Source organism: Salmo salar, chromosome 16 (genome assembly GCF_965601325.2).
Source record: "Salmo salar chromosome 16, fSalSal1, whole genome shotgun sequence".
Classification (NCBI taxonomy): Eukaryota; Metazoa; Chordata; class Actinopteri; order Salmoniformes; family Salmonidae; genus Salmo; species Salmo salar.
This window is the reverse complement of record NC_138306.1, coordinates 4,847,617-4,860,186: the sequence shown is the minus strand read 5'-3', so window position 1 is coordinate 4,860,186 and position 12,570 is coordinate 4,847,617. Positions and strand designations below refer to the sequence as shown.

The 12,570-nt window shown below is 42.1% G+C and overlaps 1 protein-coding gene across 4 annotated transcripts; it reads right to left on the bottom strand.

Annotated features, from left to right (window-relative positions):
• Positions 1 to 887: 887 nt before the first annotated feature.
• LOC106573055 (methionine aminopeptidase 2) lies at positions 888 to 12,148 on the bottom strand. Of its 4 annotated transcripts, none has more exons than XM_014147702.3 (11): positions 11,845 to 12,146; positions 10,976 to 11,092; positions 10,507 to 10,569; positions 8,473 to 8,575; positions 7,706 to 7,867; positions 7,045 to 7,226; positions 6,077 to 6,171; positions 5,627 to 5,723; positions 5,375 to 5,478; positions 3,563 to 3,678; positions 888 to 1,896 (listed from the first exon to the last, which is right to left on the bottom strand). In XM_014147702.3, exons 1-11 carry the CDS (start codon positions 11,996 to 11,998, stop codon positions 1,575 to 1,577), a joined length of 1,515 nt encoding a protein of 504 aa, XP_014003177.1. In that variant the 5' UTR covers positions 11,999 to 12,146; the 3' UTR covers positions 888 to 1,574. The 4 variants fall into 4 exon arrangements, with proteins under 4 accessions (XP_014003177.1, XP_014003179.1, XP_014003178.1 ...); XM_014147704.3 differs by having other exon boundaries at positions 888 to 1,827; positions 11,845 to 12,144; XM_014147703.3 differs by lacking the exon at positions 10,507 to 10,569 and having other exon boundaries at positions 11,845 to 12,148.
• Positions 12,149 to 12,570: the final 422 nt, after the last annotated feature.

Genomic DNA, 12,570 nt, shown 5'->3' with positions numbered 1-12,570 from the left:
CCATGTGTTTCTCTCATTAGTAACCAACCCAACAACCCCTTATTAATCTCAGAATAAACAATGAGCTACTTAAAGTAAGGGCTGAATTGACGTCACTGTGCGTCTGATCTAGAGAGTATTAGATCTAGATAGATACAATACATAGCATTTGACCCAGACAACAGGCATAAGGAGTCCTGTGTTGCTGTCTCTAAGGACTAGCTAGGTCAGTAGCTGCTGGCCTGGTCTGGCTGGAGAGATATGATGCATCCCCTTTACTATGACATAATCAGTTAGACTATGTCCTTATACCAAAGACTATTAACAGGAGGGAGTTTTGACATAAATGGGCTAGAATTTGCATGTGGTGGATAAAGTTGTGACGGGATACATGAATGAATTCTGTGTCACAATCATATCATCTGTATGTCTTGTATATAAAATGTGATGCCTTATACTGTAACTGTATGTATTAAGTGTCATGCCCATGGCCTATGTCCTATATTTTTGTATTAAATGGACATAAATGGGTTGGAATTTGCATGCTGTGAATAGTGCACAGGTAGTCCAATGGGATCCAATGGTTATGAATGCCATTATCATAGCATTCGTTTTCTCGACATACTTTCTTACGTACTACTGTATATGCATTAAGTTTCATAGTGAGTAACAAGTCTGTATCTTTGAAGCGCAATTGTGTAATGTGAAATTCTGTTAGTTCTCTTGCCTGTGAACCCAAGTGGAGAGTACATGTAATAATATCGCCCTCCTTTGGTTAAAAATGAGAATACAAAGAATACAATTTCTATTACACAATTTGAACAATTATAAGCTCTTGTCTTTCACTGAATACAGTGGCTATCTGATGATGCAGTCAAATTTGAAGACCATAGAAACAAAGACAGATATAAGATTTGTAACAATACAATTTATTTATAAAAAAAAAATTGCCTCAAAATAAAATACAGCAGATAAACAAAATATAGAAATATAAATACTTTCATAGCAGGTATATATATTTTCCACAGGTTCTTTCCAAGGCATTGAAGCTTTGCAGTATTAAGTAATATATTGAGGTGTCCACCCAAAACATAGGGAGAAATTTTGCATATTTCATTTTATTCTAAATAAGCAATATAGCAATCAAGTAAGTATGATGAAGAAAATGTCAAGATTATATTTCTTGCTTTTTATATGCCCTTATTTATTGGCTTGATCCTTTGAAATAATACATGTAATAAGTAAGCTACTTCCTTGACACCAGTCTCATGCTCTTGCTAAAACTCTTGAAGCTACTAAAGGTTTGGATTTAGGCAACTTAAAATTACGTCACAACAACGTTGAATAAATGTCTAGTGGGGATTCTTGTCTGTGTTTTACTGGGTTGTGTTCATTAGGCACCAAACGGAAGAAGAAGAAGAAACAACACAGAGGGACTAACTGGACTTGTCCAATAAGAAACACTCAATATCATTTTCTGTTGCAAAACATTTAAAAAGTTTTGTTCCCTAATGAACAGGACCCTGATTTATCTTCTCTCATTCTTTCTCTTCCTGTTCTTCCTGGTTTGAGGTCAGCCGGCCTACGGAAAATGCTCAGTAGTCATCCCCACGGCTCACCACTTCCTTACAGGTGGGCCTGAGTAGGATGGTGTGTTCGTACTGAGCGGTGTAGGAGCCCTTTGTGTCGCAGAGCGGTGGGTACGGGTCTATGATGCCCAGGTCACACAGGTTCTTCAGGGCCATCAAGTACTTGCTCTCTCCCTGCCGGTCCAACCAGCGGCGGCAGAACGCCAATGTCCCGAAGTTCTCATTGATCACATTTAGCAGATGCTTGGCCCTGGGAAGTCTTGACGCAGAACAGGGAGAGAGGAGAGGGAACACACAGGAAAGGCCTGACAGTAACCCTTCAGCAGCGCTTGAAGTGGAATGAAAAAGGTGCCAGTACTCATTTTAATTTAGTACCGGTGTTCATACTTTAGAGTGAATATTCCGGTACTCAAGCAGTAGAAAATGTGAGGTGTGCACCAATGCCCTTCAATGATAAGTATGGTTTTTGAAATAACAGGTCAGTACAGTCCTAACACCCCTGACTACATCGGCCACGTTGTATGCGTGAGTGTTGCAAACATAAATGTACACATACATGTTAGTCAATCATTTCATCTACACTACTCGCACATGTTAATGAGCTTATGCTATGACAAACGCTAAAATAGAACTTGGTTCTATTTGAGGCCACCCTCAGCGGGGATGATACAAAACGGTAACATCTGGCTTTTAGGGATACAGTATCTTCAACCTAGCTTTCTTTTCCCCGTTCAGGCGTTCCTTTTATGCCTGCTACGTTAGGTTAATTTGAGACGCTAGACGCGCTGCAAGTCCTGCCTCTCCCATCTTCCTTATTGGTTTCCACGAAGATACAACCTCACTTGTTTGCTTGAAAGACGAACGAGGAGATATTAATCAAAGATTAATCAAAAACTAACTAGGTTTCCTTTTTTATTGATGGAATAATCTTTGGGAATAGAGAAACACACGATTTTTGTATGATCCGGGTCAAAATTCTACAAAGAACCAGATAAAAAGGGGAACATGTGCATGATCAGGTAAAATAACAACCCAATGTTCATCTGCCAGGACAAACTGCTAGCGACAGCTATCTACCTAAATGTCCATGAATGTTTCATGTGTGTTTCAACCTGTCCCCAAATGAATACAGTTGGTTCACAGTTGGTTTTGGTATTTTAACCTGAGTGTCAAGATCATGTCTGGTGGGATAAACAAAATCAACACACGCTCAGGGCCGGTGTAGTCATAGTGTAAGAATAATTCACAAATCTTTATCGCATAATGAGTAGTTATCTGGGAAGCGAGATAATTTGTAAAGCTGTCATTCTGCACAGTGTCAATGCCCTTGAGTGCCATGAGTGTCTCTGATGTCTTTAACAGAGTCAAGACCAAATTAAATCTACAGAGTATACAAAACATTAGGAATACCTTCCTAATATTGAGTTGCACCCCCTTTTTGCCCTCAAAACAGCCTCAATTCATCGGGGCATGGACTCTACAAGGTGTTGAAAGCGTTCCACAGTGATGCTGGCCCATGTTGACTCCAATGCTATCTACATTTGTGTCAAGTTGGCTGGATGTCCTTTGGGTGGTGGACCATTCTTGATACACATGGGAAACTGTTGAGCGTGAAAAACCCAGCAGCGTTGCAGTTCTTAACACTCAAACTGGTGCGCCTGGCACCTACTACCTTAACCCGTTCAAAGGCACATAAATGTTTTGTCTAGCCCATTCACCCTCTGAATGGCCAGGATACACAATCCATGTCTCAGGGATTGTGCATACCTGTTTCCTCCCCTTCATCTACACTGATTGAAGTGGATTTAACAGGTGACATCAATAAGGGATCATAGCTTTCACCTGGTCAGTCTATGCCATGGAAAGAGCAGGTGTTCCTAATGTTTTGTACACTCAGTGTAGCGTTCTTAGCATTGATGTCCCGTGTCATCAATCAGCATTAAAATCAGGTGAGGCTCTCACTCAGCGAGCACCGACCGAACCGTGCGACCAACCTTATTGGCACGTGTCCAACACTGAAGTTCTTCATGTAATGCGAGCACTCCATGTCATCGTGGACCGCTCCCCGCCCTGTGCTGCCAAATGTCTCGATTGCGTACACCTCACCTTCCTGTGGAGAATAAGGGTAGACGAGGACACAGTAAACTCAGCAGATCCCAGAAACAACTGATTGACCGTAATCCATCTGCAATTTACATGAGGCCAAAGTTCTTCAAACTGAAAGCCGCTACTGGCAATTGGGAACAGCCACAAGGAAACAGGGAGCGGTGTCATTGACAGCCTTCTGCTAACGAATGTAGATATTCAGAGATTAAATAGCGTTTTTTTTTTTACAAGAATCAACATCATAGATGAGCTAACATTTTTGTCAATGTCATTACAGTTACTCCATCGTCTCTTATAGTGTTCTCACACACACAATCTGGGTGTGATCTATTGAAGAGGTCTTTATCACACACACACCACTCCCTCCTTCCCCGCTCACACACACAGAGCTCATCAGCTCTCTATCAGGCCGTTGTGGTTGTTCAAGGCCCTGTGGTGTTAGCTGATAACATTGCGACACCCTCCCTCCCTCTCTGTCTGCTCAGATAATCACTCAAAATGAGAGCAGCCCCGTGGCACGCCCCGCTGACACCAATACACTCCACATAGAGAGAGACAAGCACACACCACCATGAAAGCAAGCACACCACACACACACACACACACACACACACCCTCACACAAAGAGGGTAATGGCCCTAACGCACCAACACTCACTCCGGCTAAAAATATAACCCTCAAACATGCCACATCAGCAACTCATTGCCTCTCTCCCTGGCTTCGTTGGAAACATCAGCAAAACGCACCACTCAGCAGCTTGCCAATTAAAATGGTTCAATTCTGTCCAAACTGAGTTGAGCATTGCAGCTGTCCGGGAGGGGGGGGGGGTCCACTAGCCTAGATTTGTGAACCTAGGCTAGTGAACCTCAACCACACCCAACATTTCCATCCTCAACCTACTCAGATCCAGTAGCCTCGTCACAGATCTGTTTGTGCTGTCCTGCCAACAAAGAGCACAGGAATACTAGACAGCACAAACAGATCTGGGACCACGGTACCTTTCCTGGGGCAGGTATCTATGCAGGTATCTAGGCAATATCTTCTCCTTTAGTGAGGTAAATGGTCATTAATTGACTTTGAGTGGTGGAAACGTAATGTGCTTCGAGATGCAATAAGGAGTTTCAACAAGTGGCGCTACTCACTATTTGATGCTTCTGGCTGGTAATGTGATTAAAGGTGTAATTAAAGCCCCGAAGAGGGTGCCTAAGGAGGTGTTGGAGTGTGTGCGTGTATGTGTGTGTGTGTGTGAGAGAGAGAGAGCAAGAGAGAGAGAGAGATGTGAATCCGAGCTCATCTCGACACTGTGTTGTAACTCTACATAGTCTAGAGATGTTCTTTCAATAACACTTAATCAAGGGTTTTAATTATATGCTACGTTTTTAAAAGATAGACATTCTGAACTGATCAAACTTGCAATAGAGGAGATGTGTACCTTGAGTTTGTTGTTGCAAACATGGCAGGGAAAAAAGAAAAAGAAGTTGTTTTACTAAATTGTACCCGAAGTAACATCTCAAAAAACCTTCTGTTCAAATGAATAAGAGGCGAGTTCAACTGCTTTCACATCCAGTCCCTATTACATTTGGTGGCAGCAGTGGAATTTGAACCCACGCCTCTGAAAAGACTGGAGCCTGTTTGATTAAATTGTACTGAAGTATCTGAAAAACCTTCAGTACAAATGAGCATAAGAGGATGAAGGTTACCTCCATCCTGGTAGCTTCTCCTCCCTTGACGATGGGAACAGTCTTGCCTGCGTGTATCCTGTACTGTCCGATGGAGTGGCCATTGAGGTTCCTGATTGGCTTTACTACATAGGGAGAAAATATATATATATATTGCAATATATCTGTCATTGTAATTTCCCAAAATCAAACCAGCAAACATAAAGAGGCAAACAGTTTCCTATATAAACAACCAACAAACAGAGAGACAGACAAACAGAAGGAGCCTGATACCTTGGTATGTTTTCCCATCTATCTCCACCTCATAAGACTCCATGACCTCCTGGATGGTTTCACCCACGTCACACAGACGCACATCTATCCCTGCACACTGGGGAAATGCTTTCAACTTAAACAAGCTCTCTCCACAGGGATCACAAATGGACAAGAGGTGACACGTACACAAGCATTCATCAACCATCTCTACAGAGCTCATTATCAGACGAGTGATGAGTGAGAGTTACATCACACATCCTTTTATGTTAGCTAGTATCCAAGATATGGACATTTAGAATAAGCTTTTATCCATGCGGCTTACAGACATGTCGACATTAACAGTGACAGATACAGTATATTCAGTATTTGTGGCCCATGTGGGAATCAAACCCACATAGTGTTGCCAGCGTCATGCTCTAACCCGCTGAGCCATTGGAACCAAAGTCATGGATGAATGGGTTGAGTTACCTTGATGCCTGTGTTGGTAGCATCTCTTACAGCCTCCAGTAGTTTGTCATACTTTGGGTTGAAGGTCACGGTAAAGGCACAGTCAATGATTCGACCTAAAACACCAACAACATGAACATAAGGACATGAGGAGGTAATGCTTTTTCTGACGGCTTGTTTCAGCTGGTATTGTGATATTCAAATAGTGTAATTACTAGCTAATTATCATGCAACTACAGTACCATTGGACCGTTTTATATTTAAACAAGTGTATCAGGTAAGGCAAGACAGTAAGAGGGATCCTCAATCCTGCTTTTGGAGAGACTGCAGTACTCCAGGTTTTTGTACCAGCTCAGCAGTGGAACGAACACCCGATTCAGCTAATCAAGGTGTTGAAGATCAGTTGATAAGTTGAATCAGATGTGATGGGATTCAATTGCTGGAACAAAACCTGCAGTATTGCGGATTGACTATTATTGCTTCAAAATGCAAGTGCAACCAGATACAGACATTAGGCCGGGTATCTGTAAAGCACTTTGTGACAACTGCTGACAACTGCATTTTTACCTCAACTAACCGGTACCTCCTGTATATAGCCTTGCTTGTTATTTTACTGCTGCAGTTTAATTATTTGTTACTTTAATTTTCTATTTTCATCTTTTTACTAATCCATTTTTTACTTAACACTTTTTTTTTCTTTTTTTCTCAGCATGCTTGGTTAAGGGCTCATAAGTAAGCATTTCACTGAAAGGTCTACACCTGTTGTATTTGGCGCATGTGACAAATAACATTTGATTTGAGACAAGCTTTCTAAAAACATTTTATTGAGAGATTGATAGAACTCAGTGCCAGTGCTGACCATGTAAGTGTGTGACAAAGTGTATTTATATAAATAAATGTGATTGATTGATTGATTGATTAATTGATTGAAGTAACACAAAACAAAACCACAGACTGAACAGAAACTGAGTGTCAGTGTGTTGACTGACCGTTGATGTGCGTGCCAAAGTCTATCTTGCAGACGTCGTCATACTGCAGTACTGTGGGGTCTCCAGCGTTGGGTGTATAGTGGGCAGCAACGTGGTTGATGGAGCAGCCAGTGGGGAATGCCAGGCCAGCCTTCAGACCATTCTCCTTGATTAGCCTCCTACTACAGCCCTCCAACCGCTCACTGTTGACACAAGAGGTCAGGTTTAATATTCAGGATATGTTCACTTCAGCAACATACAAGTAACTGCCACAACAAAGGAAACACCAACATAAAGTGTTGGGCCACCACGAGCCAGAACAACTTCAATGTACTTTGCCATATATTCCACAAGTGTCGACACCACTGTTCCACGAGCAATTCCATCATTTGGTGTTTTGTTGATGGTGGTGGAAAACTGTCTCAGGCACCGCTCCAGAATCTCTCATAAGTGTTCAATTGGGTTACGATCTGGTGACTGAGACGGCCATGGCATATGGTTTACATAGTATTCATGCTCATCAAACCATACAGTGACCACTAGTGTCCTGTGGATGGGGGAATTGTTATCCTATGCGGGCATACAACAATATGACTGTGAACAACAGCCAAGTACAGTACAGTAGTATAACATGACAGTTTGTAAAGTACCAAGGCCTATATGATTTGTGAATGAACCTCACCAGATGTCGATCATGGTCATCCCAGGTTTGATCCAGGTGTTGACGTAGTTTCGGACCTGTCTATGGGCCTCGGCAGCCTGACGGAAGTCATTCCACATCTCCTCGTTAGCCTTGTCTAGGACCCTCTTCTCCTCATGGGTGGTCCTCCACGCTGCACTGCGCCTGATGGTGAGGAACACACTCCATGTGCGTTTTCGTATGTGTGTGTGTGTGTGTGTGTGTGTGTGTGTGTGTGTGTGTGTGTGTGTGTGTGTGTGTGTGTGTGTGTGTGCGCACACGCCGGTGTCACATGGAGTCACATGGAGACATACACACACAGACATGTATGAACAGTCACAAATGCGCGCACACACACACACATACTGTACACACACCCCACAGACAGCACATTCTTTATCGTCTCATTATGCAAATGTTTTCTAATGGGATTATGATGTGAAACAACACGTTCAGGAAATGATGCAGCATACACTGCAGTTTATAATGCAGGTATAGATTAACATACCGGTAGAGTGTGTACATTTTAATGCAGTGTATGCAGCTATAGATGAGTTTGTGTCTAATTCATTATTATATTTAACCTTGATCTAACCAATAAAGTGAATAAAGACAGAAATGTTATGTTATGTTGGGTGACTGAGGCACATCATATATTTTTATTAGGTTTCAGAGTATGAAGTATGATGGACTGTAAACCACAGAGGCCTCGATAAGATCTATGGCCACCACACTGCATAAAGCCAATGCACTTGGTAGAGGTGACATACCCGTCTTTAGATGGGGGATATTCACACTCCTCTCCTTTTGGGAAGTCTCCACTGGGATACAGCTCACAAATAGGGATGGAGGGAGGGTCAGTCTGTCCCTTCACTGTGGCCCAGATAGGAGAGGGGAGGAGAGGAAGGAGGGAGGGGAGGACGAGAAGAGAGGAGGACAGGGGAAGAGAAGTAGAGAGAGGTTAGCCTCTGCAGATGTCCAACCCATTGTTGCTATTAGCAACACATGGTAACATATAGTCACAGCACATGCTACAGCAGAGTTCCCCAATAAGCGGCCCGCCGGTGATTTTATTTCCCCCCCAAGTTTTCTGAGCAAAAGAGAAAAAAAAATGGACATAAAAGACTGTAAAATCCCCAGAAAAGGAGCTCAAAGTGATTTTAATTTAGGGAATCTGTTCCCCAATATTTCAACGCATAAATAGAGAGGCATACAGTTAAGGTAGGAAGTTTACATACACCTTAGCCAAATACATTTAAACTTCGTTTTTCACAATTCCTGACATTTAATCCTAGTAACAATTCCCTGTCTTAGGTCAGTTAGGATCACCACTTTATTTTAAGAATGTGAAATGTCAGAATAATAGTAGAGAGAATGATTTATTTCACTTTTAAACACATTCCCAGTGGGTCAGAAGTTTACATACACTCAATTAGTATTTGCTTCACGGTTGGGATGGTATTCATCGGCTTGCAAGCCTCCCCCTTTTTCCTCCAAATATAACGATGGTAATTATGGCCAAACAGTTCTATTCTTGTTTCATCAGACCAGAGGACATTTCTCCAAAAAGTACGATCTTTGTCCCCATGTGCAGTTGCAAACCGTAGTCTGGCTTTTTTAAGGCGGTTTTGGAGCAGTGGCTTCTTCCTTGCTGAGAGGCCTTTCAGGTTATGTCGATATAGGACTCGTTTTACTGTGGATATAGATACTTTTGTACCTGTTTCATCCAGCATCTTCACAAGGTCCTTTGCTGTTGTTCTGAGATTGATTTGCACTTTTCGCACCAAAGTACGTTCATCTCTAGGAGACAGAACGTGTCTCCTTCCTGAGCGGTATGACGGCTGCCTGGTCCCATGGCGTTTTTACTTGCGTACTATTGTTTATACAGATGAACATGGTTCCTTCAGGCGTTTGGAAATTGCTCCCAAGGAACCAGACTTGTGGAGGTCTACAATTTTTTTTCTGAGGTCTTGGCTGATTTCTTTTGATTTTCCCATGATGTCAAGCAAAGAGGCACTGAGTTTGAAGGTAGGCCTTGAAATACATCCACAGGTAGACCTCCAATTGACTCAAATGATGTCAATTAGCCTATCAGAAGCTTCTAAAGCCATGACATCATTTTCTGGAATTTTCCAAGCTGTTTAAAGGCACAGTCAACTTAGTGTATGTAAACTTCTGACCCACTGGAATTGTGACACAGTGAATTATAAGTGAAATAATCTGTTTGTAAACAATTGTTGGAAAAATTACTTGTGTCATGCACAAAGTAGATGTCCTAACCGACTTGCCAAAACTATAGTTTGTTAACTAGAAATTTGTGGAGTGGTTGAAAAACGAGTTTTAATGACTCCAACCTAAGTGTATGTAAACTTCCGAATTCAACTGTATCTGATCGTATCCCAATGTAATGCAGAACTGAAATGATTCTGTTTATGTCAAATATTATGTCTGTTTGGGATTCTTGAGGTCAATTTGGAATGTACAAATTATTTATAACTATGTTCCGGCCCCCAGACCATCAGCTGAAGGAAAAATCCTCCTAAGGCTGAATGTAATTAGGGATCCCTGTGCTACAGGGAGTATGACAATGTATGCTTACAATGTATAATGTTACGTGTATAACATTACAGGTGTACAAACAGTGTTCTAGAGGCAATCTCTTCTCAAGAAACAAACCTCCTCGGGTCAAAAAATGCCAACATGTTTTTTTATGCCATCTGTGAGCCATCAAAGGTTGTCCTGTACCCACTGATGTAACAGAAGGAACTCAAACCATGCAGTGGAGGAAAAAATGCCAACATCACCTCCTTTCTTCTTCTTTTTCTTTTTTTTCTTTTTCCCTGCTGAGTTCTCAACATCTTCCCCATCTGTTGAAAACACATTGTTTATTCCCTTAACAAACATGACGTGGCGTGTTCAGTCACAATTCACAGTGCTTGCAGTTAACTGTTTACACTTAAGAAGTTACGTTCATGCACCACCACCGAAGATGCCAACTCATGTCACGTCAAATTCTGAGTTTGTTCGATTAAAGGAGCAAATCGGGACATCAAGATCCGTGTGAGAATGATAATGACAATGATGATAATGAAGTGAAAGAGGACTTGAGAAGTGGTTCAGTCACAATACCCAGTGCAGTTCTGGCAGTTAATGTAGTATGTTAATGCACCACACGAAATGACACCAAGCCCATGTCACATGTTGAGTTTGAGTATGAGAATGATGATAGTGAATGATGATGATGATGATGATGATGAAGTCAAAGAGTCGTACCATCCACTCCATCGTCCTCTTTCTCTTTGTCCTCCAGCAGAGCTTGCTGCTTCAACTGTTTCGTCACATCACCAACACCTCCGGTATCTCCATCCCCCTCAGCCTCATTTGTCCCTGCTGCAAAGTCATACACACATACACACATGTGCGCACACACACACCCACACACACACACACACACTCAGTGAGTAAATTGTTCATAGTTCTGAGTCATTTTGAGAAAGTGCATCTACTGTGATCAGAACTTGGCAGGAGCCATGCATAATTTCAATCTATACCTTAGGAATCAATATCCCAAGGGCATATGTAGGTACCTTGCAGGATTATGCCATGCCATTTAGCCCTTCTGAAACTGGACTACTCTAGTCTGTAGAGAAATAGTTAAACGTGCTCCAGGAAATAAGATCAAGTTCACATGTGTTTTTACAAGATAAGATAGCCTTTGCTTGTCACATAGTTTTGTCAGCAATTAATGTAATGCTAAAGCATGCTTTATTTTTATCCCTAGTGGAGCTCTTTTATAAGGCAAGGCAAGTGCTGAAAAGTACTGGAATATCACGGTCATGCACAGACAATTGATATGGTATCTGCCTATTCCCGTTGAAAGCAACATCCTTCAATATTCGAATTTGACAGCATTCCATCAAACCAATAGAAGAAGAGACATGTCAAGCCTCGAGAGAGGCATTGCCCAGTTTCCAGATGTGCATCCGCCAGTTAGCCCTCATAACGGGACAGGGACCCGGTTTTCACTTACAGGTACGGGACAAATGTGACTTTACTGTTTTTTTACGCTATGGCACAAATGTGAGCCCTCAATAATTGGCTATTTTCAAAACGGCATTTATCCACAATGTCATGCGTCTTACCTGGAGCAGCAGTCTTATTCTTTTTCTTTTTTCTTCTCTTTTTCTTCCCTGATTCCGAGGGCTCCTCGTCCTCTTTCTCTTCGTTCTCGCCGGCGTCCCCATTGAGAACTTCGGGCGCCTCCAGTTCAGACTGCATTGTCTCAAGCTCCGCCATGATCAGCGGCAGGAATGAAGTGACGCATGAACTGCTGGGAGCCTCCAGTGGACAGATTCTGAAACAGTCATCAGCTGCAGCCTGTAGCTGGCTGTGCTCGAGGGAGAGCCTGCCTGCCCCGGCAGAGGCAGCTGAGCCATTAATGAGCTATTAGGCACTTTGTGCAACTTCTTGACCTCAAGAGAAAACTAAACCCGTCCTATCTTAATGACGAGATAGGAGTGTAGGCTAGTGCATAAATGCTGTTTGGAGAGCCTGAGTTTGCGATTCTATACTAACTCTGCTGATGTTTGTGTTCCAAACATAGACCCATTTCAAGATATAGTATGAAATGAAATATGATGTGCTATCAAAGTCAAATAGATGATCAAATGCACATACACATTATCACTATGACACTTGTCGTTCAAATGTGTAATAAATACATCTTAAAGAGAGCCCTTGATCTAAACTGTATTAAAATGACATATAAAATGACAAAGTCTATAAAATGTTATCACTCACTAGCCTACAGCTGGCATGAGACACTTCTGATGTCCTCGATGAATGGCCCATAAGGGATGCAGGCCAGA

Excerpts from the sequence above, each read along its gene's own strand:
- LOC106573055 (XM_014147702.3), bottom strand. The coding sequence starts at position 11,998 with ATGGCGGAGCTTGAGACAATGCAGTCTGAACTGGAGGCGCCCGAAGTT. Across the intron at positions 5,724-6,076 it reads CTACCAACACAGGCATCAAG|TGTGCAGGGATAGATGTGCG; the intron begins GTAACTCAACCC and ends GCATTTCCCCAG. Across the intron at positions 5,479-5,626 it reads AGATGGGAAAACATACCAAG|TAAAGCCAATCAGGAACCTC; the intron begins GTATCAGGCTCC and ends CTCCCTATGTAG.